Here is a 25,513-nt window from a genome sequence, read left to right as displayed (position 1 = left end):
AACATACACACGTGCAAACCCTCCACATTCAGTTGTCAGACTCTCATTCAGATACATGCACTACTAAATACCTCATGCATGCACTCCATCATATACACTCTAAGCATTACATACCACACATTCATCATTGATTTCATACTCACACAGTGTTATTCTAGGGGGCAAGTCTCATAATATTTTATATACTAGTACTGAAACTGTACAACATGATGAAAGGGGCATACTCCCAAACCCTGGTGTACTGCAATTTCACTTACAAAAGTACCTCCAGTTTTTGATATTTCCAGTGAGCCATACCTTTGATCAATTAGGACACAGCTGAACTCCTTCAACAAACTGATGTATGGATTGACTGGGTAATATAGCAAACAGTAACAATTATGACAGGGAAAGGAAGAAAAAAATTAAAATTTATATGAAGGAAGTAAAAGGGTGGCATAGTAAAGGGAAAGGTAAAGAAAGTAGAGTGTACGTAAACAAGGATACTTGTGAAATCATTTGCTCATCCAGTTTACACTCCAGAACAGTGATAATGTATAATGGAAATACGGATACACTCACTTTGATCAAGTAGTCCATATGTCTATCTCTGTAACATTGACCACAAAACTCTTGTGCCGAAAAAGAACATCAGCACATGCAAAAAATAACATCCCTACCCAGGGATTTTTGGTCTCACACACCTGTTGACCATCTGCATGTATTGACCAAATGCAGTTGATTAAACAGATGTCAGCAAATGAGCAGTTAGAACAAAAGCAGGGCCTCCATATATCTATATGTATACATGGTTTGCCATCACAATCTCACAAGTCAGTTACGTGAACCTTGGAAGGTCTAATGTCCTGGAGTTTGTATATATAATTAGCAGGGGGTGTGGGGGCAGGGGGGCATTCCCCCCTGCAAAACATTAGTAGGACATAACCAGAAGTCTGGTAGGTTAGGTAAAGTCAACATTGTCGACCAGCGACTTTCTGAAATTACCATGTTCGGTGTTGTGAGTTGTCGGTATTTGGATTTTACAATGTTTTAATTTGGGTAAGTAATCACTCGCACAAATGTGTTGGGTGGTTTTGATAGTAAACCGTATACGTATATATATTGCTTGTGGTTTAATAGCAGTTAAGTTTGTTTCTCATAAAAATATGGAAACAGCTGCTGTAGTTATGTCTTGGGAAAGAAACACATGTTGTTGCATCATTTATTGCCTTTTGTAAGAATGCCATGGAACCAAATCTCTTCATAAAAGATGTACACTGAATTTTCTATAACATGTTCAGCCAATTACTTTTTTTTTCTTAGATATATTGTTTCCTGCCTTTGGATGCATTTTTGAAACTGCACATATTTCTGAATTCTTTTGTGTTCTACAATTGAAATTTTACCTTGGCACTAGATGGCCAGGTAGTTAATCTGCACTACTGACGATGGGCCATATTTTTTTCAGTGCTACATATATGCACAGGTTCATAGGTTCATAGGTGGTTACTGGGCTATTGACCTTATCTTTATAAGCCTAGCCGTGTGTGTCCAGTATAATAGTAGAGAAACCCAATATAAAGGATCTTGCAATAGGTTTCCTAGGGAACAAAAGTAGTAGGCCAGTAACCGTCCATAACAAATACAACATCATTTAAAACCCTGAAAAGTGGGAGTCTTCACCCCACACATTTCTCTAAATAAATATACCAACTTAGAGACCACACTACAGTGGGGAAAAGGAAAAATCCCTGATGACTGCCAACCATGTCCTTTCCCTAGGAATTTTTTCTCTGAAACAGTCATTTGCTTAATTGAGCTTTCATTGAATAGGGTTTGACGATTAGCGATTTGCTCAATTAAGCTTTTGACCAAGTGATATAGACCCCTTTGTTTGATGTGAACTGGTAGCCCGTTCCAGAGGAGTGGTGGGTCTTTATCATATCATCGAATGTCCTAGTTAGTGAAAGCCTATTAGTTGAACACTTATATGTGAAAACACTAAATAGCGAACGTTCATTTAACCGAAACATTTCACTGGGTTAAAAAACAGTTGGCCAACCCAGCAAACCACAGAAAAACATCACCAAACAAAACCCATTGTAGTGGTGGCCTTCCCCTCACACACACACACCCTATCAAAATATATATCAACTCCAAGATCGCACTACAGTGGGGAGAGGGCAAATCCCTGATGACGGCCAACTGATTGTTTTCCCAGAAATGTTTCGCTCAAACGAACATTTGTTATTTAGTGTTTTCACTTATTAGTGTTCAACTAATAGGCGTTCCCTAAATAGGACATTCGATGATATGATATAGACCCGGAGTGGCAACATCTGAGATGTATATCTGTCTCTCCAACAGGTCCTATTTATGTTACAGGCCAGGTTAATTTCCATGGAACAGGTGACCTTGTCCCATTTGACTGGCAGATGTGCAGCATTTCCATTAGGTTTGGATCTGACATTGCTCTGTAGGCCAGGCACAAGTCTCCTCTAAGTAGTCTTTGTGCTACTGAGTACATTGACAGTGACTTCAGTCTGACAATGTATGACATGTGCTGGAGATCCTGAATTTTCTTAGTTATAAATCTCTGAGGTCTCTCAAGTTGCTGCTGGTGCCTGGTAAGGTACATACCAAAGGAAGCATTGTACTCGATTATTGGCCTGATGAGGGTCGAGTACAGGGGGTGTTATGACCTCTTTCTGTCTTGAGGCAATGACTTTGCTAATGAAGTGTGAAAAGTTGAACACCTTCCTTACCACAGTAGACACATGGTGGTCAAAGTTTAGGCTACAGTCAACTTGCTTTCCCAAGTTTCTCACTGCTGAGTTGTTACATAGGGTAATATTATTTACATGACAGTCTGCAGGGATACCGTTTTTACTGAAGGGATGATAATGCATTTTTTTGCATTGAGTTTGAGACCATGGCTTTGGCACCAGTCATCGGTTCGTGTAAGTCCCTCGAAGTATATTGACATCATTTGGTGATTCAATGATTGCACTTAATTTGCTGTCAGCAAACTTAGTCAGCCACAGTCCCTCTGTTTTGGCCTGAACATCTGAGAAGTATATTCCAGACAATAGGGGAGCCAGCACTGACCTCTGTGGAACCTCACTGGTGACAGGTCTGCTGGTTGAGGTACAGTCAACTTTGACTGAGTGTGATCCATCAGTGAGCCAGTTAGTAACCCACCTGATGACATAAGGGCTGATATTCAACTGGGAGAGTTTATCAATGATGCCCCAATGTGGGATTGTGTCGAAGGCCTTGGCTAAGTCAAGGTAGGCTGTATACATAGATTTGCTTTCGTCTGTGGGTCTGATGACGTTTTCAAAGAAGTTCACCAGGTTTAGCAGGCATGATCTGTCTTTGACAAAACTAAACTGTGTTGAATCAAGGTCTTGGAGATTACATATATCCTTATTTATAAGGTCCATGATGATTCGTTCCATGGCCTTACAGATATGACTGGTTAAGCTTATGGATTTGTAGTTCCCAGTGTCTGTTGCTGTACCCCCTTAATGAAGGGGGATGATGGTTGCTGTTTTCCATTCAGCAGGGACAAAGCCAATACTCAGGCTGTAGTTGAAGAAAGTACCTAATGGAGTTGCTAACTCATGTTTTAGACCATTTAAAATGACTTGGGAGAGAGCATTAATGACGTGCTCCTTGGAGATGTAAGGTGGGGGAGATGTAGAGGGAATGCTTTGTGGAATGTTTGAAGGGGACAGGGGGTTGAAATTTTCACCAAACCTTTCAGCTACTAGGTTAGCTATTTTCACAGGATCAGTGTGTGTGATGCAATCCAAGCACATGTGTGGGTCCTACCTTTTAGGTTATGGATATAGCTGAAGAATATCTTATGGTTATCCTTAGCTATGGTTGCTGAATTGTTTCAAAGTTGACCTTAGAGGATTTTAAAAGTTGTCTTATTTGTCTGGTCAAGCAGAGGAGGGTGTTCTTCCAGTGCCGGGACGTCTCTTTTTTTATTCTTAAATAGCAGCTTCTTCCTCTTGTTCTATAACTTATCAGTGCTAAATGTCCACCAGGGAGGCTTGTTTTTTCTTGAGGATCTTGTTTTGATCATATCAGGTATAGGCGTGTCAATACATTTGTAGACGTCTTTGTACAGGGCATTTGTGTATACCTTAGTGTAGTTGTGAATGCCACCTGTGGGAACAGGAGCTTGGAAATTATTTATGCCATCCCTTAGGGTATAATTAGCTTTGGCAATATATTTTAGCCTGATTTCACCTAAGAGGGGTTCAGGTGTTATACCTACTTCAAAAGTGACTGATTTGTGATCAGATTTAACTAATGAGGGTCCTATACTTGTGGTTGTGCAACAGTCACCCATGGTGGCGAGGACCATTTTGAGAATATTTGAGCCCCTTGTGGGGTTGCATACTGTTTGTTCCAGAGCATTAGTATTTACAAAGTCGAGGAACCTTTGTGCGAGCATGTTAGTACTTGTATAAGTTTCCCAGTCAGTGGAGGGATAGTTAAAACTGCCCATTACTAGAGTGTTTGGCTGTAACTTGATTGACTCAGGCAAGTCCAAATAAATAGGGTGGTCATCTTGGTTCATTGTAGGGGGGCTATAGCTAACGATGACTTGAAGAGGAGTCTTACAGTTAGTTGAACTTACAGTAACATCATGGAGTCTTCCTGTCAGAAAAGAGGTGTATTTAGCATTTTGCAGTCTAAAAGTGTGGAAGGGATTGTAGTCTTGCAAGGCTGGCTACTCTCTGCAGCCCTGAACCAAGTTTCTGTGACTGCACAGATGTCAACATCCTCCAGGGAGAGGAGTGCTTCCAAAGAGTGCAGTTTCTGATTTAAACTCCTAGCATTTAGCAGCATAACCTTTAATTTATTTGTGAGTTATATTTTCACGTTGGAAATTTTGCTCTTGAGATCTTACCTAAAAGGGCACTATGGGGGAGGGATGTGCCTTAGCCAGTTACCAAGAGCATAAAGGTGACATGAAGACCATCTCTATCAAAGCAGCGTAGTCTATCAACCATGTCAATCTAGGCTGACAGGAACTGGATCCCCTTAGAATGACACCAGAAACTAAGCCAATTGTTGAAGTCAATCATTTTTTGTTTCTATTGTGGTATCATCCTAGTTGAGGGTAAAATACTGCTCAAGGGTAGGGACATACCTGCCTAGGACACATATTCATAGAGCTCAATCATATCTCTCCTCATACAGAGTGATAACGGTATTTGATTTTGAGAGACTAGTGCATGTGTGATCTGATGGATCCTGGCACATAATAGACAGCTGACTGTAACCTCCTTGTCCAGCCTGGTGAGTGGGACATCTGTGTGTCTCTCAGTGGAGTCACCTATGACTAAAACGTTTGGTTTAGATGTACTTTGCCCTTAGGGGCTTATTGGTGAGGCACTGGTGCTTGTGTTTTTGTGTGTATTTAGTGCTGCAGGTGCTGTATTAGTGTAGCATGTTTGTGTTTGGAAGGTCTCTGGTGTTTAGGTAGGTTTCTGGTGAATATTTATGCATATGATGGTTTATGTGTTTAATGCATGGTTTGCATAGGAGGTGTAGTATGTGCGCTGACAACCTGTTCAGTGTTACTGTTCTGTGTGTGAGAGAGCAAGGATTCCAGATTCTTAGTGGAGATGCATCTCAAACAAATTGTACTTGGGGTGATTTAGGAGTAGAGGGTTGTCAGTGTACATGAGGCAGTTGCTACACACTGCCTCAGGATACCCATGTCAATTAGGTTTGTAGGAGAAATGGCGGGAAACTGACTGTCCATAATGCTAGGAGAGAAAATGGAGGGGTGTGGTATAATTAGGTGCTTTAAAAGGGGTCTGTACTAATGGGATGCTCTATAAAGGGTCTATACTAGCAGGGGTTCTCTAAATGGTATGAGACTATTGTAGATTTGGTGGTTTTGGACCGTTTAAGTGGCAAAAGCACAGCTGAGGGGCTCTCTAAGCAGCTAAGTGCAATTTAAGGACTTCTCGGCCAGATCACAGGCAGCTACTAAGGGAATATTTATCAAGTGAAGTTTTTGCGCCTATAACCCCCAGTAGTTACCCTCCCCCCATGCAGTAGTGCGTGATGGTGCATGGAGGTGCGCTATGCATAAACAGATGAATACAGCAGAACAGTGGCTGATCATTTAACTCTGTGGAGCTGTGTTAAAACAACCTCAAACCTGCACAAACCCAAGGCTTATGTAGCAACAGTCAGCAAACTGAATTAAACAATTTAACCAATAAAATCGCTCAAAACTGAGCCCTGTGCCAGCAACTTTCAATCAGATAGGTCCTAACTGTACTCTCCTGCCACAAGGATGCGGGTGGCCCTCTCCAACAAAAGATAGACTGGTTTAGTGCTCAATTTAACAAACAGAACCAGATTCAATGGGTCTGAATCTAGTCTATGCTACAGCAGACAAAATGTGCAGTAAATCAGAAAGAACAGTTTTAAAAAATCAGCAATATGGCAAAAATACGTTTAAAAGTGCAAAATACAATATAAAATTGTACTTATGGTTAGCAGAATGCAACAAATTCCTTGGATTGCACAGATGAATACAGCAGAGCAGTGACGAGCTGTGTTAAAACAGTAAGCAAACTGAATTAAACAATTTAACCAATAAAAAAGCTCAAAACTGAGTGCTGTCCCAGCAACCTTCAATCAGATAAGTCCTAACTGCACTCTCCTGCCACAAGGGTGCCCTCAACAACAACAAACGATAGCCTGATTTAGTGCTCATTTTAACAAACAAGACCAGATTCAGCAGGTCTGAATCTAGTCTATGCTATAGCAGACAAAAAGTGCAGCAAATCAGCAAGAACAGTTTTTAAAAAAATCAGCAATATAGCAAAAATACAGTTTAAAAGTGCAAAATACGGTATAAAACTGTGCTCATGGTTAACAGAAGGCAACGGATTCCTTAGATTGCACAGATGAATGCAGCAGAACTGTGGCTGGTCGCCTAACTCTATGGAGCTGTGTTAAAACAGTGAGCAAACTGAATTAAACAATTTACCCAAAAAAAAAAGCTCAAAACATAGCCCTGTTCCAGCAACCTTCAATCAGATGAGTCCTAAATGTACTCTCATGTCACAAGGGTGCCCTCTCCAACAAAAGATAGCCTGGTTTAGTGTTCAGTTTAACAAATATAACCAGATTTAGCAGGTTCGAATCTAGTCTATGCTACAGCATACAAACAGTTACGAACAGACAAACAGTGCAACAAATCTGCAAGAACAGCTTTAAAAAAATCAGCGGTATAGCAAAAATACAGTTTAAAAGTGCAAAATACAGTATAAAATTGCACTTATGGTAACCAGAATGCAACAGATTTCTTGGATTGCACAAATGAATACAGCAGGGCAGTACAGTATAAATTATCTAGCAACATTGTATTATATGTCAGACTATAGAATTCCTTGTAAGCATCTTTGTTAGATGGACAACAGTCTAAGTTGATGTGGTTTGAATAATATTTTTACTACGTAAAATATAAGGAAGCAAAGGCAATAAAATGATTATCCTTAATTTCTTATCTAGAAAAAAATATGTAGTAGAAGAGTTATAACAGTCCTACAATAACAATGGGTTGCAGGGATGCAATCTTCTCTTCTTCCAAGAATGATTACAGCAGTATAGCTCAATGTTTTCACCATTAATTATTACATAATTACATCCTGTGATCCAAAATGAAGCATTTGCGTACCTCCAAGCTTCTTGCTTTCCTGAGCAGAATTTCAAGCATTGTATGTCATTTCGTTTTGCACATGAACAACGTAATAGATGTTTAAATTTTGAATTGTTTGGAAACTCCTTTGTAGATCGTTTACCTCTGTAGTTTCCTAGGCCATATGGCAAAGTATGCCTGCGGAAGAGAAGGAAAAATATCAATTAAAAAGTATCCAAAATGTAATTACTATATCTTTTGGTAGAGGCTAATATGCATTCTACAATAACTTAATTAAAAATTAACTAGAATGCAATTACTATATCATGAGTATCCAACCTTTTGGCTTGCTGGGGACGCATTGAGTGAACATAAATTGTCATATGGTTAACTCTTTCGCTGCCGCTGGGGACCAAAGTCAACTTGGCTGTACTGTAGGTGCATTCGAACAATGAATAAATGTAATAAAATGCCTAATATTTGCCTTAAAATTCTAATTCTCATTCTAATTCTCTAATCTAACAGTTACCTCTATCATTTTAGTTTATATATATATATATATATATATATATATATATATATATATATATATATATATATATATATTTTTTTTTTTTTTTACAAATAAACTGATATTCACTACAGCACTAGCATTTCTCACTGGGAAAACCACTCTAGCAGTACAACTACGTAAAATGCCAACATTAGCAGTCATACAATACTATAATCCACAAAAATAAGCCAACAAATTTGCAATAAAGTAAATAATTCACATTACTGACTTAATAAAACAATTCTAAATAAGCTACAAGAGGGTCTCACTCAAATGACTGGTGCCAGAAACATAGCCTCAAGCTAAATGTCGAAAAATGCATCATCATCCCCTTTGGAGAAGAGTGATGCCCCCACAAATTTTCACATTAATAACAATGTTGTAAGCACACAATCATGAGGTGCTTAGGCACCCAGGTTGATAAAAACCTGACTTTTGACCACTATGTTGTCTCCATTGTATGGAAAACATTTTACATGGCCCACCTTATTAGTAAGGGTATCTCATCCATGGACAAGGAGGTCATAACATCCCTGTATTCTTCCTTTATAAGAGCTATTATCAAGTGCAACGCCCCTTTTGGCATGTGCCTCAGCAAAACACCTTACCAAAAGAAAGACTACAACCACTTCTGACAAAAAAGGTCAAAGGACTAAGTTCACTTAGTTATCCGAGCAGACTAAAATGCTTCTTGCATTCCTGTCTCTCACTTGCATCTACAAATTTCATCACTGGCTTGCTTTCTAGGCTAAGAAAGATCATGCCTTAAGAGACTTCCTCCATCTCAGAAATACTGGTTATACTTAAAACACTCATTACAAAGACCACAGGCTTTACTGCAACATAAACAAGCCACCTTGTATGGACAGGTTCTTGACACAAAACCTTCAACTTCTGTAAAAAGCTCCTCTCATCAAACAATGTAGTTCAGCAACATGACAACTGGATTGATAGTCATAAATGTACTCCTTCATTAAGCAGCATAGCCCTCATCAAACCGGATGGAAAATCCACATACTAAACTTTCCTAGCTGGATGGCTAAGATCTAGTATTGGTTACTCAAGTCTACTTGCCCAAGAAGAGGAGCCTATTTAACTAAGAATTCCATTTGCAAAAATATATTCAGTATACATATTAAATCTCTCTCTCTTTCACACACACACATTCAAGGAGTCCCTACCTGTAAAATAGGCAACCTCAGTAATCACATGACACGCACTCACTGAATGAAATTTTCTGGAAGTCAAAATATCTGAAAAAAAATCATACTAGAGATGGACTCATCCATGCAATTTCCCACCATCAATAAATTAACAAACAACTGCGCAGCAAAAAGTAAATCAATAAGAAATCCATAAACTCTCTAAGATCATACTACATACTGGAGTAAACATATAACTTTCCTCCAATCTAAAGCCATTTGACATTCAGACATTTTAATTTGTGCCGAAGTTATTCACAGACTGACAATTTACTAAGCTGTCACATTAGCACTCTATGCTTACGTCCGAACCAATGAAGCATACCTGTCAATTCCAAAAGAATTAAAGTAGCTTAATAAGAAGGTTATTTGCAAGGTTATATGACAGTTTATACTGGAAATAAGCAGATATATTAAAAAGGCTCTGTTTCTCATAATTATGCCGGAAAGTCTTCCAAGGTAAATACAACCTTCTGATTTAGTATGGAATCATACCTCTCAACCTTAGAGCAAGAAATTTGGACAAAGTGAAAAATAAAAGAGGGACACAGGCCCAAAAATAGTTATGCATCACAGACACCATTGAAACAACTGTAGCTGCAAACATTATCCATCACTTACAATCTTTCTGTCCCATCACTGTGAGCTAAACATTATATGGCTCATTCAATCCTGCCTTCTTTTGCAACAAAGAAAACCATGCTTTGAAATGACAAATGCATTAAAAATAATAAATAAAACACATTGAATCCACATCCTGCAACATCTACCTGCAAACAACCACAGAGCTTTCACAGAAACTAGGGCTGCTTATTTCCCCAGAATGACAGCTCTCCCTAATTAAGTCTAATGGTATACAACATACCGGGATCTGGACTACCTGAAATAAATTAAATTATGGCCTGCAAATTGGAAGTACACTTTGTTTAATTAAACTATATTTCTAAGCCCACTACTGTATTTTTTTCAGTAACATCCCAATATCCATTTCTAGGTCGCTTTACAAGACATTGGCAGTAGTAGACTTGGCATCCTCCAGATCCCTACAGGACCACACTCATATTGCTAGCATTGTCCATTAAATGTAAATATCCCTCTACTCCAAATGGCAAGAAGCTATGTCTTAAAAAAATCTACTTTTGGCATGCTTAGTACCCAAGTATCAGGTTTTGAAACATATTCTCCACAGTCCGTAAGTCTCTGTCTTTAAATCATCTACTGTTGCAGCCCTCCCAACACATAAACACACACATACACACTAAAACACCCAACATTTAAAAAATGATGTAGTGCCCTCCTGATTTGCCAGTATTGATGATCCACCAAATCCAATCTGCCACTGCTTAGAACCCACCAATGACAAAACAGTACTGGGTGCTTTTTTTGTTTGTCAGAAAAAAACAGTACAACTTTATATGCTACAGTCCCACAAAGTCAATCCACTGCTTACCCATTAATCCTAGGCTGCTGTCTCATTCTTATTCCCTGGAACTGCATTACCTTGGATGACTACTTTTACTTCCTAAGCAAAAGACACAAATTGGAAGATGAGACGAAAATCCATACAGTTGAGAGGTATGATTTCATATTCAATACAACGCTCTCTCTGTCAGGAAAGCCGCAATTTAATGAAAATATACTTTTAATGTACGATATATTTGTGAGCTAACTTATTTGTGTTCAGTAGGTAGATTGAGCATCGTTAGACTCTTTATGCATGTGTCTCTCTCTGTCATGTATACATACATACACACTTCTTCTGCTTTCACGTACACAAACATTCTGCTTTCATGCATGCACTCACTCACTCCATACTGACCTATTAACACAGGTAAGCGCTGTCCCTTTCAAAGGCAATGGTGGCAAATCCATACAGGAGTCCCTCTTCAGTAAGAATACACACACACACACACACACACACACACACACACACATTCTTCTGCATGAAATAACGGTGCAAACACACAGATCCTTCTTTGACACAAAAAAATCAAAAATAGATTTTCCACAATCTGAGTTTTCCTGGAGTGTCTGCTATATTTTCACACCAGGACAGAAGTGAAAGTGGGGTATCCTTGTATGGTACCATCCTTGATAGTAGGGGAGTTTTTCCTCTGAGGCCTGTCTTTATCCCATAACCCCCATACACAGCATGTAGTGATGCCAGTCTGATCTATGTATACAAAATGCATTCAGTAAAGATGATCTGTCTGTGCTTGTCATTAACTTGTCCACATGAGCCACAATCCCTAGCTTACAATGGCAGTCCTAGCCAGGTGGGAGAGAACCCCACATGTTCTCTCTGAGATAAACAGATTTGACAGAACCATTGAGTCCACTCCCCAGAGGGCCTGTGCAACTGAATTTGCTACTTCACAGTTTTAGTGGCTAAGCAAGTGGCATACTTGAAAGATCAAAAGGCTATAGGTTCTTCTCCCACCCCAGGCAATTGGATTCATACTCTAGTACTGGCATTGCATTGCAACTCCTGGAAGCACCAACCTTTAGATAAGATGTAGATGAAATCATCTCTGCCTGAGCTGGTGGCAGCTTTCCTGGATGTCAAACATCCAGTGACACTTGTTAAAAAGGGCAGTTGTTCAATATTTTTTTATTAAAATACTTTAAAAACAAAATATAATTTAATAACAAGTGTTTACAATGTAGCCATTCTTTTTCATAACTTTATTAATTTAATAGCAAGTGTTTGTATATTTTCATATCAACTCAGCTAAATCCTTTTAAAAAATGCATGACTTTCCCAAGAAACGCACTCTAGTATTTGTCCCATACATCTCTCTCTAGCTCTGCCTTACTCTCCCATTTATTTGCTGTACAACATTTTTATTTCAGTTTCTACATTTTCTAAATACTTAACACTAACCTGTCATGACACATGTAATAACTGCAGTAATTATGTATAACAAAGTGACCTATATATTCTCTTTCTCTGTACCCCACAATCCCTAAATCATTTCCTTTACAGCCCTTACATTTTGTGAAAATTTGCAGACTTTTCTCCCTGGGAAAGTTGTTGGAAGGAGTTTGTAAACGCTAGCCCTTACTTAACCTCAGCTTGTACTATTACACGTGATTTAGCCAACTAAACTTGATACCATCAGTACTGTCACAAGTTTGACTCTCTGTCTTTTTAGTTGCCTGGAAGCTGGTTTGGGGGTCTAGTTTCTTGACTTTTTTGTTCTTACATTCATTGTACACACGTTTTAAATTGGATATACTTTTCCTACCCTGCTGTTTTGTAGTAAGCACCTATTTTAAACAACTAGTGCATTACACAGGAGGGCAGACTTCCTTTTCAGCAGCTATCAATATGTCGGTCGCAGATGTCTACATATTGTCCTATCTGCCTTTTAAGGTTAAACATTCACTATCGTGTATTTTCACTTGTAGTTTAATTATTTTGTAATAGGTAGTACCTTCATGATCTGATTTTGCCATTTTCATTCATTCCTCAATTAATGGATTCAGATCCAATCCTCAGATACAACTTGGCAACTTTTCTATTTGCAGTCTAGGATCCGACTCTCGAGCTCCTCCCTTTACCTATAATGCCTCTGATCACTGCTATACCTCAGATCTCATTTGCTGCTCTAGCAATCGGTGAGGATTTTGTGCTGTTGAGCTCTGGGAATTATTATTCATTTGTGAGTGATATATTTTGGTGTTATTTTTATCAAATCTCTTTTTTCCTTACTTCCTTCCTCTCTTTATTTCACAGTTAATATAAAATTACTTTAGACCCTTCTGCTACTAGTGTACTTTCTATTCTACCATCGTTGGTATTCTTTCCCTTTTTTCTTACCTCTCCTGAGTTACTTTTTCATATCATTTCTATTTTCTCTTTCTTTCACTTTTTCTTTAAAAAAAAAAAAAATTAATAACACTCTCTTGTTTCTGTTAAATTGTTCTTTTTTGGGTGTAGTGTCTTTTCTGGTATGGCTGACAAACCTATCAGATTCAAGAAATGCATTTCTTGTGGGCATAAGATATCCAATTCTGATGCCCTCAAGGAATGAGTATATTGTTTAGGCCCTGCTCACCTTCAGATTTCTTGTGAAATCATTGCAGGTTTCAATGCCAGGGCAATAAGTGACAGATGTAATAAACTTATTCTGAAGGGTATGTTGCCTGCTTCTTCATCTGCACTTCCTTCTACCTCAAAGGCTCAAACCCCCTCAAGAAGTCAGAAAAGTTCAGAGACCAGGGAGTCTAAGAAATGCTCTCCTGTCTAATCTCCTTCTTCCACTCCAAGTTTGAAGCCACCATCAAAAATAAAATAGGCTTCAGATCCGACCTTATCAGATCCTACCTCCACTAAGGCAAAAAAGATTTTGTATCCGACCAAACAGATCTCCTCGGATCCAGATGATTTCTCCAAGATTGAGATCCCCTTTCTTGCAGGAAACTCCTAAAAAGACTTCTCATCCTCCCTCAGCATCCTCCTCCATCAGGTCTTCCAGGAGTCTTTCTGAATATGATGTGGATAGGATGATGAAAAAGTTTCTTAGAGCTCAGATCCAGATGGGTTCTTCAGGCTCCATCCCCCATTGGTCCATGAGTCTGCAACCTTCACACACTTTAGTGACTCCTTCTCCGATCCGATATGTAGTTTCTGAGCTGTCAGATCTGAAGATTCTGAGAATCAAAAGATCAGATCCGAGAATGTCACCTTCCTTGACTCCAACTCCTTCCCTGATTCATTCAGCTCTGAATGTTTCGGAGCAGAATGAGTCCTGGAGCAGAAACATCTACGTTGGGTCCAGAGGAATGACTTTGACTCCGAGGGTTTCAGAGCAGTTGATTCCCCTTGGTGCTTCGGCATTGGACAGCTCATGTCTGATTCCATCCTCTGGGGCAGAACCCAGAGGTTGTGGAGATTTGTCTGATCCAAGAGCTTTGGCACTGGGGAGGCTGATTTCTACTTCTCCTGGACCTTTGGCCTTTGAGGTAGTGGCAAAAGTTTTCTCCCATCCAAGGGATCCTTCAACTATCCACTTTTCAGATCCAATTCCCATCCCTCCTCCAGATCTGACTGCCAAGTCTCATCATCTTATTCCACAGGAACAGCCAACCCATAAGAACCTCCAGATGGTCCCTGCACAGAGGCTTACCCTTCCTTCGAACACCTCTCCAGAGTATCCCACTGTAGAGGTTCCTCAGAAGAAACAATGAAAAAGAAGGCATTTAGATTCCCCTCAGGAATCATTGACAGAGGACACTGATTTTGATGAAGACAGTACAGTTGTGTACACTTACCATAAATGTAGATGTTCGAGTGTATTCACTGTTGCAGTCATTACAATTGGGTTATCCTGCTGGCAGGCTACCCTCAGTTGGCCTGAATTCCAAAGTCTAGGTCCGGCGTCAGTTGCTGTTGCCTCTTCCCTGACGTCAGTGCGCCACGAGTATAAAAGATGCAGCCGACGCCATTTTCTTCAGTTTTTCTTGCCCCATATGTCAGGTGCCCCCAAAAGGGTAGGCTAAAAATATATCAATAAAACATGCATGCACCAAAGTATATATTTTGCCTTAATCTACAAGCAAATACACCACATAAGTTGTATAGAATAGAGAAGTGCAGATAAGTTCCAGCAAAGAAATGGGGGGTGGTGGGTGGGTAACCCGGACTGCAACAGTGAATACACTCGAACATCTACATTTATGGTAAGTGTACACAACTGTACTATGTTCTTCGTGTTTCACTGTTGCAGTCATTACAATTGGGTTGAACCCCAAAGCTAAGGTTGGGAGGCTGGAGCTAAATAGCATTAGGGGCAGCTATTAGGCCCTGAAGAACTGCAGTGGCAAAGCCTGCCCTGGATTTACAGTAAAGTGGTAAGTGATAGTGCTTTGTGAAGGTGTGCACTGAACTCCAAGTAGCAGCCTCTAAAATGTCTTTGGTTGGTACTCCCCTGAGGAAGGCTGCTGAAGTGGCTGATGCTCTGGTTGAATGTGGCCTAATGCCCTTAGGTACTGGCTTGCCACGTTGTGAATAGCAGAAATGAATGCAGTGGCCTATCCACTTTGAAATAGTCCGCTTTGAGATAGCCTTTCCTTGTGATGCTGCAGCATATGCCACTAGTAATTGTTCTGTCTTTCTGAAAGCTTTGGTTCTGTTCAAATAGAAGCGTAGCTGTCTGTGTATATCCAAAGAATGCAGAATTCTCTACCCCTTATTCTGTGGGTTTGGATAAAAAGTAGGCAGATGAATAGTTTGGTTAAGGGCCACACTGGACACTACCTTAGGCATAAATGTCGGGTTTGTCCTCAGAGAAACCCTGTCTGGATAAAAAATGATAAAAGGTTCCACAGCCATGAGTGCCTGTAGCTCTGAGACTTGTCTTGCAGAAGTTATTGCTAGGAGCAGAGCTGTTTTTCAAGATAAAAACTTTATATCAGCTGTAGCAGCTGGCTCAAAAGGAGGTAGGGTGAGTTTTTCCAAGACATAATTGAGGTCCCATGCAGGTATTGGTGATCTCCTTGGAGACCTTAAATTTTTGGCCCCTCTGAGGTACTGCCTTAATAAAGGATGAGAAAAAATTGATGGCTCTGTATTGTAATGAGCCAAAATGGCAGACGCATGAATTTTTATAGATGAAAAGGATGGGCCTTTGTCCAGCATCTCAGTCAAGTATTGCAAAATCTAAGGAATATTTGGTACAGCTGTGTCAATTCCTTGAGCCTGGTTCCAAGCACAGAATCTCTTCCATTTTCCAGCATAGGATTTTCTAGTACTAGGCCTCCTGGCTTCCAAAATGACATCCATCACTGCTTTAGTGAGAGGTGTGTTTTGTATGACTACATTATCCGCCATGCTTCCATATTTAAGGTCTTGAGTTAGCTGTGCAGGATCTGATTGTTCTGTTGGGACAGTAGATAAGGCACTTGAGGTAAGGTCCAGGCTGGGCATTGAGACAAGTTCCTTAGGAGTGGATACCAGTACTGGCGTGGCCAGTCTGGGGCAATCAGTATCATTTTTGGCTTCTCCTGTCTGACCTTTAGGAGTACCTTGGGGAGGAGAGGCCGTGGAGGAAAGGCATATACTGTTAAGTTTTTCCAGCTGAAAGATAGGGCATCCACTTTCCATGCTTGTTTGTGACTGTGATAAGTACTTGTGCAGAATCTCTTTAGTTGGCAGTTGTGAGGTGAGGCAAATAGATCTATGTCCGGGCATCCCCATTTCCTTGTTACCATGCTGAAGACTTGTGGATCCAATTTCCACTCGTGGGGATCCATGAGGTTTCTGCTTAGTTCGTCTGCCAGAGTATTTATCTTTCCTGGCAGGAATTGTGCCTGCAGATGTACTTGGTAAGTCAATGCTGTGTCCCACAAAGTCATGGCTAGTCTGCAAAGGGGGTAATAATGAGTTCCTCCCTGCTTGTTTATGTACCACATGACTGTGGTATTGTCTGTCTTTATCAGTAGTTGTCCCGGATGAAGTAGGTCCTTGAAGGCTGTCAGGGCATTTTGAACAGCTAGCATCTCTTTTTGATTGATATGTAGATGCATTTGGTTTGCGGACCATGTGCCTTGAATACATCTTCCTGCCATGTGGGCTCCCCAGGCATAATCCGATGCATCCATTGTTAATGTCTGTGTGGCTGGGGGTAGAGTGAATGGCTGTCCCTTGCTCTGGTGACAGGCCTTCGCCCACCATCGAAACTCCTGTTGCAGGCAGGGAATTAGAGTAACTATTGTTTCCAGGCTGTGGCAATGTTGAGTCCAAACACTTTTTAGGTACCATTGCAGTTTCCTCATATGCAGTTAGTAGAATGCAGGATGCCATGAAGCCCAAAGCCTGCAGAATTTTTCTTGAAGATAACTGGGCCTTTGCTGCCAACAGTTTGAAATAGGTAGTCAGTTGCCTTTGTTTGTATGGCGTGAGATAAGCCATCTGGGCAGTTGTATTTAAGCTTGCACCCAGGAATATTATCTCTTGAGAGGGTACTAGTTTTGATTTCTGTTCGTTGACTGTGTACCCTAGGCATGGTAGTAATCTCTTTACAAACGCCAGATGCTGTAGTAGAATGTCCTTGTTCTCTGCTTGAATAAGGCAGTCGTCCAAGTAAGGATATATTTGTATTCCTCTTTGTCTGCAGAATGCAATTACTGGTGCCAGTCACTTTGTGAAGACCCTGGGTGCAGTAGATAAGCCAAAGGGCAGTGCAGAGAATTGGTAGTGCATTGAGCCAGCTTTGAATCTGAGGTATCTTCTGCATGCTTTTCTGATTGGGACATGCAGGTATGCCTCTTTTAGATCTAAAGTCACAAGCCAAGCCTTCTTGCCCAACATGGGCAGAAGCTGCTGTAGAGCCAACATTTTGAATTTTGGAATATCCAGATATGTGTTTAGAATATATAGGTCCAGTATTGGTCTCCAGGCTTTGTCCTTTCTGGGTACCAAGAACAGTCTTGAATAAAATCCTTGTCCCTGCTCTTGCTCTGGTACTTGTTGAATGGCCCTCATGTCCATGAGGGATGAGATTTGTTTTTGTGCCTCTGCTCATTGATGTTTTGGCAGGTCTGGCCAACTGTTTGCCCTTGGCAGGGTATGGAAGTGAAACTTGTAGCCTTGTGACACTATGTTTAAAACCCATTTGTCCTGGGTTATTATGTGCCAATTTTGACAAAAAAGTGCTAGTTTTCCCCCTAAAGGTGCTGCCAGAAGATAAGTGCTTGGCGCAGACAGGGGGGAAGTCATTGGGACTGTTTCCTGTATGGCTGTGATTTGTCTTCTCCAGTTTTGGAGGTAGAAGCACCCCGTTGTTTAGACCTGAACGAACCTTGGGGCTGGGATCTGCCTCTAGGGCATCTGTATCTGCCCCTTTGTGGCCTGTCTGACACTGGAAAGGACCAATTCTTTGTAGGCCAGTGTCTGCTAAATCTTGATGGCTGTACCTGTAAGAAATCCTTGACTGTTTGCATAGATTTAGCTTTGTCCTCCATTTTCTTTAACACCAAGCAAAGTATCATGCTGTAATGGAGCATCTAATAATTTTGCTTTAACATGATCAGGTAGATTTTGTTCCTTTAACCAAGCATGCCTCCTAATGACAGAACCGTAACTGCCCTGCAGGAGGCCTCCAGAGAATCAAAACCACATTGCAAAGTATGCTTTCCAACTTGTTCAGCTGCATGCAATAATTCCTGCATTTCTTTTTTTCTGCACAATCAGAATTTATCAACATTTTCTGTTTAAGCAGTGACACAATATATTGCTGATATTTGGCATATGAAACTGACAATTTAAAGCCTTTACAGCCAGGGTAGCAGAAGTGTAAATCTTTTTTCCCCATCTGTCCAGTTCCCTAGAATCCCTGTCAGAGGGAGTAGGGTTTTTTGCAGTGGAAGCATTAACCCTTTTGGGACCCTGAGAAATAGTTTCTGGGTCAGCAGCAGAGTTTTTGAAAATTAATTTGTGAGAGTCAGGAACCTTGTAGTACCCGTCCGGCTTAACGGGAGCTGGAGGTAAGGAGTCAGGGGTCAGACTGGACTCTGAAAATACATCATCTACAATGTCTAACACAGGTGGAATAGTTAGGGGCCTGTATTGTGGTAGTTAAAGGACATTTTTGAGCCTTTTCTTAGATTCTGAATAATCTTGGCTCTCCCAGTGGAAATGCTCCCTCATGGTATGTAAAGTTTCCCCAAAAGAATAATCCTCAGGAGGAGAGGCTGAAGGGATTGATTCTTCAGCATCAGAATCCTCATAGGGAGGAAGAGAGTATTCCTGATCAGAAGAGGAATCAGATGAAATGCAAACCTCATCTGAAGATTCATATTCCGTCTCTTGCCTAGGCCTCTTATCAGGAGGGGAATGGGAACCCCTGATCAGAGTAATTAGGTCTTCAACCATTTTGAGCATCTGTTTTTTAGGCATGGAGGTCTGTCCATGAGGCTGTTGTACTTGTTTCTTTGTCTTTAAAGGTGCTTTAGTCTTTGCCTTTGAAGCTGAAGTCATTTTAACATATAATTGAGTAGGTCTGAAAACACCCACAGAAGCTGATGCCTGCTCAGCGGCTCCGGACCCATCTGAGGGAATAGTTTCTGAAGGTCCAATACCTTGAGCTTCCAGCGGCCTGGTCGACTCCAAGTGGGTGTCGGTAGTGGCCTGTGAGTCTAAAGTAGCGGTCGTCAGGGGCTGCGAAGGCGCCTCACTGAGAACTGGTGAACCGACGACTGGCTTAGAAGAAGCCTCATCGTCGGTTTTGGACCTCGGATGCCTGTCCTTTTCCTTGCGTTTCTTGTGAATTCCGGTAGTCGGATGGCTATCTGACGACATTGTATAGTTAAATCTTCTGCCAAAATAGTGAAATGCAAAATCGTACCGACACTTAATAGTGTGTTGGTTAAATGTAGCACAAAACCGACAACTAGCAACATCGTGGCCAGGGCCTAGGCAAGGAATACAGTAATAATGAAAGTCCTCATGAGGTATTTGCTTCCCACAAGAAATACAATTATTAACTTTTTCATACATCGGTCTGGAGCAAGAGCTTTTGCTTCGGGCACCGAGCGGCAAGAAAGACTGAAGAAAATGGCGTCGGCTGCATCTTTTATATCCCTGGCGCACTGACGTCAGGGAAGAGGCAACAGCAACTGACGCCGGACCTGGACTTTGGAATTCAGGCCGACTGAGGGTAGCCTGCCAGCAGGATAACCCAATTTTAATGACTGCAACAGTGAAACACGAAGAACATCCCCAGATCTCCACCAGAAGACATCTCATTTGGAGACATTTTAGAAATCCTGCACCAAAAAGGTGGAAGGTATTCCCAGAACCTTTCTCAGGATGAATCCATGTTCCTGGAAGCTTTCGGGTTTGGCCCATCTACATCTTGCCCCCCCCCCCCCCCCCCCCCCCCGTGGATGAGTTTATTAACCTTCTCTCGCACCGGACATGGAAGGAGCTGGATTCTGTAGAGCCCATCCTTAAACACCCAGACAAGATCCTCAATGCACCACTAGACAGACAACATTGTTCCAAGGGGATTCCTGTAGATGCCATGGATGTTATGGTAGCCACAAAAAAGAGCTAGCTGATCAGAGTTCAAGTCTCCATCCCCCTAGCAGGGACTCTAGAGCTTTGGACAGATATGGAATGTGAGTATATGCGTCAGCGACCTTTGCTGCATGATCTCTGAATTACCTGGCACATTTTACTAGGCTACAGAAGGACTTAATAAAGGAAGTCTAACTTTACCCCTGGGTCAATGTCGGCAGAGGAAACAAAAAACGTATTCTTTGCAACTGGCCACCCTACAATCCATATCAAACGCGTCCATGAGGTTAATCTTTCACATGGCTGAAGATTCCTCATGGGCTGTGGGTACAGGCATAATCATTAGGAGGCATGCCTGACTGTGCTTGTGCAAATTTGCAGAGCCCTTTAAAGCATCATTAACCAATGCTCATTTTGATGGATCCTCCCATTTTGGGCCTACTGTCCAAGTGACACTTTCCTATGGTGAAAAAGATGGAAAGACCCTATCTGCCATAGGAATCTATTTTTATACCCAACAGAAATCCTTCTCAAGGAATCAGCTCAGTGGTAAGAAAATGTGGTTTTGGAAATCTCAGCGGCCTTTTCAAGGTTCATGCAGAGAATTTTCTCCTGAGGCAGATGGAGAAATAATTATAATAATGGAAGGTGCCACCCACACAGCAAAGGAGGTCTGCAAAATCAAGGGTCTCGTGATTCGTTCTTGGACAGACCCTTCCAGCATTCCTGAAAGGTTGCTTGACTGTTCTTCTCTGAAGACAGTCGGGGGACGCTTGTCTTTGCACCCAGAAACCTGGGCAGCCATCATAAAAGACACATGGGTGCAAAGAATCATATCCAGAAGATATTTTCTTCCCTTTTTACAAAATTCACTGAAGATCACTCTGAATCAATGGGAGCAAGCAACTCTAGAAATTCAAAAGCTGTTAGATAAAAGAGTCATCCAAGAGGTCCCACCAGCCCAGAGAGGATCCATTTTTTACTCAAGGTTCTTTTTAGTGCCAAAGAAAACAGAGGACCTGAGACCCATCCTGGATCTCAGTTATCTAAACAAATTCATAAAGAACTCCAAATGCTGGATGGTCACGTTTCAGTCTATTCTACCATTGCTCCAAAAAGACGACTGGATGTGCTCTGTAGATCTGAAGGAGATGTACTACCACATAAAAATAAACTGATGATCCCAAAGATTCCTTTGCTTCCGGTTGGGAGCCAGTCATTATCAGTTCATAGCCATAACCACATGCCCCAGTGTGCTCACCAAGTGTATGGCAGTGGTTGCAGCTCATCTAAGACTGCATGGATTCAAGATGTTTCCTTATTTAGATGAATGGCTTCTCACCAGATCAACCAGGCATCTATTGATAACAGCAAGAGACTATCTTCTGCAGTTGACTCACCTAGGTATCGCCACGAGTCTTGGAAAATCCAAACTTCGGCCAGTAGAAGTCTTGGAGTTTATAGGAGCTTTTCTAGACACAGTAAATCTTCAAGCATTCTTACCACAGACCAGAATTCTTACTTTAAGGTTACATGTCAATCAGGTTCTGTCTCATCATTTTCCCACAGCCAAACTGATCTTAAGAGCTTTAGGATGGATAACAGCTGCAGTCACATTAATACCAACTGCTCGTTTTCACATGAGGATCCTTCAGTGGACTTTATAAGTGCATTGGTCCACTCTACACCAAACCTTACAATTTCTGATAAAACTGACCAGGGTATGCAAGGACTCATTAGTATTGTGGATCCAATCCAGTGAGATTTGCCAAGGTCGCCCCTTTATCCTTTTGGAAAGAACTATCCAGGGAATTGTTATGGCTAGGCTTGCATAGGTCTTAGGGCTGATACCCTAGTACCAACCTATGAACCTTCACACAGTGCCACGTTGACCACAGATGCCTCCCAGTTGGGGTGAGGTGACATTACTTGGGATGAACTGTTCAAGGCATGTTGACCCCAATAGAGATCAGTTTGCATATAAATGTCCTGGAGATGACAGTGGTCCTATTAGCATTGCAGGCCTTCCAGAACTCAAATGGATAATATGTCAGTGGTTTGGTACATCAACAAACAAGGGGACTAGATCTTGGTTTACTATCAAAATGTTGAAATTCATATGGTCTAACGTTCAACTGATTGACACATATGGTCGACACATAAATATTTAGTTCATTTGGTCGACAGAAAGTGCATGCAAATTACCTGTCGACATTATGTTGACAACAGGGAAGGATTTACCCTTTTCAGCACTGTTGTGTGATCTCGGAATTGTAACGTATAAGTAGCAGGGGGTGTGGGGTGTGCAACCCCCCTTGCAAAAACACTAGTTTTAGTTTGCAGGTGTTTGTTGACCATTTAAATGTTGACATTTTTATTTTCAGTATTTTGAACATTTGATGTAATGATTTTGACATTATGATCATTGACCATATGAATTTCACCATTTTGATAGTAAACCCCAGATCTTACCCTCTTTGCCAAGAAGCAATGAGAGTTTGGCAATGGGTAATCTCATCCAACCACTTTCTTATAGTGATGTACATTCAGAGGAAATCAAATGTGCTAGCAGATGGGCTCAACAAAACTATTTTGATGTCTCACAAGTGATTGCATTTAGTCAGTGGCAAACATGATCTTCCAACAGTGGGGTCAGCAGTGCTGCAATCTATTCACCTCTCCTCTTAGCAGGTTCTTTGCCCCTATCCCTCCTCAGGGACAGTCACTGAGAGATGCCCTAGTCCACATTTGGCCCTCCGGTCTTCTTTATGCCTATTCTCCCCTACTTAGAATCCCTAAATTTCTTCAGAAAGCTTTCAGGATGAAGGGCAAAGTAATCTGCATTGCCCCCTTCTGGCCTTAGTAGATTTGGTTTCCCTTCCTGTGCTCACATCTAATATGTCCTCCATGGACACTGGACCCCAGTCCAGATCTCATGTCACGCCCATCAGGCCTTACTCATCCTGTCCTCAAATTGACCGCATGATTTCTCCAATTCCAATGATGGCTAGACATTCTAGGCTTTCCTCTCTAGTTCGAAGAATTTTGTTTTCATCTCAGAAACCCTCTACAAGAAATAATTATAAATATAAATAAAAGAGATTTTCCTTATGGGCTCAGCGGACAGAGCTGGATCCTTTCTCTGCCCTTAGTTCTGCTGTTTTAAAATTTCTAACATTTCTTTTCCAAATTGGGGCCAGTTTCCCTACTATTAAAGTTCAACTGGCTACCATTTCCAATTCTCACATTGGACATAATGCTTTCCCTTTAGCATCATCGAGGCTGTGTAAGGCTTTTCTTAAGGGTACCTTTTTACTTAGGCCACCTATTAAGGACCCTATATCACCTTTGGATCGTACTTTGGTTTTACAGTCTAATACAGTCACCCTTTGAACCCCCTGCAAAAGTGGACCTTAAGTTTCTTTCTTGGATAACATTTTTTCTCATAACCATAACTTCAGTAAGGTGAGTCTCTGAACTCCACGCACTTTCGTCAAAACCACATTATTTGATCTTCCATGAGGACAGCATTGCCTTACATACAAATCTATCTTTCTTACCCAAAGTTGTATCAGAAGCAAATATGAATCATCATCAGTTTGCCAGTTTTCTTCCCTAAATTTGAGAACAAAGGAGAATAGAAGCTTCATTCTTTAGATGTGCACAGACAGCTTCATTTATATCTTCAGAGAATGAAGGAAATTAGAAAGACTGATCAGTTGTTTGCTTCCTTTGCTAAGAGCAAATTGGGTAGACCTATCTCAAAAACTACAATAGCCAAATGGGTAACTGATTGTATTTCTCATGTGCTCATGTGTATTCCCCCAGTAGGAGGCTATATCAATACCCACTCCTCTGGGAGCCATCTTTAAAATGTAGTAAGGCAAATAACTTACATCCCCATTATAAGCTTATGTTTTACTTAATTGTTGTATAAATCTTGTGGTCCAGTTTAGCCCCTCTGCACTCGGGCTCGCTGTGCTCGGGGGCTTGCTCCGTGCCCCACCATGCCCCCTATTCCCACCCAACTTTTCTCATTCCTTTCCTTCCAAATCCTGATTGAAAACTGTGCCCTATAATGGCCAGGGCCCATTGCTAAGCTAGCATCAACAAAAACACTAGTATTTTCTCTACTCCCCCTGATGCTCATCCTTTGTCCTCACCACCTATGGAAACCAGTACCATCACGGATTCCACTACCCAAAGTGTCAAACTACCACCCCAGACGTCTCTTACAAGTTGGCTTACCTAACTATTCCCCACACATCCAAACCCTCATCCCCTTTACCACATCAACCATTTAAAACCTTAAAATCTAATCCAAGGGACAAGCACTAAGACTTAGTCATAAGTTTCTAAAGGTCATAATGAGATTTCAATATAACCTCGTTACAGATGGGAACATCCATCCCAACCCTGGCCCGTCTCCACCTGGTGACAATAGCACCTACACCATCAACCCCATCAATAAACTACCCCTTAACAGTCCCGCAAATGCTCTCCTGACATTTCACTTGAACATTTGAAGTATAAATAATAAAATCCCCAACCTGCATGCCCTCTTAGCAATTCATTCCCCCAGACATAATGTGTCTTACAGGAAACCTGGCTTAAACCTACTACTGCCGATAATGAGGTATTACCCCCGGGCTACAACATACACCAATTAGACCGAACAGCTAAGAAGGGAAGTGGGATAGCAGTTCTTTACAAAAATACATTGTGTTATTAGAGATCCAGTTCAATGCCCCCATTACCAAACTGCAAATTAACAATAATAAGAGTATAAATATTGTCTGTGTCTACATTCCCCCAGGCAATAAAATAAGCACTGTGGAAGATATCCTGCAATGGTTATCCACTACCTACCCCCAAAAAACCATTGTTCTTGGTGACTTTAACACCCGACTGGTGCACCTGCTCAGCTGAATTCCCTGTCACCCATATAAATCTGTTTGGGTTCACATAACTAATCTCTCCCACTAGGATCAGTAAACCCACCAACAGGGAAAGTATCTTAGATTGGGTACTTATCAATAGCCACCCAAGCTTGTATACAGCTGGGACTC

General features: G+C 41.1%; 1 protein-coding gene across 3 annotated transcripts in view; it reads right to left on the bottom strand.

The window, feature by feature from the left end:
- Positions 1 to 25,513, bottom strand: part of EDN3 (endothelin 3) — a 1,001,184-nt gene that overhangs the window by 348,166 nt on the left and 627,505 nt on the right. For all 3 annotated transcript variants that reach the window (XM_044089986.1, XM_044089985.1, XR_006367120.1), the window contains exon 3: positions 7,706 to 7,864. In XM_044089986.1, the coding sequence (XP_043945921.1) occupies positions 7,706 to 7,864 (159 nt within the window). The remainder of the gene's footprint in view (positions 1 to 7,705; positions 7,865 to 25,513) is intronic.

This window comes from Protopterus annectens, chromosome 12.part0 (assembly GCF_019279795.1).
Source record: "Protopterus annectens isolate FY-2018-M chromosome 12.part0, PAN1.0, whole genome shotgun sequence".
NCBI classification, from domain to species: domain Eukaryota; kingdom Metazoa; phylum Chordata; order Ceratodontiformes; family Protopteridae; genus Protopterus; species Protopterus annectens.
This window is presented reverse-complemented; position numbering and strand designations above follow the sequence as displayed.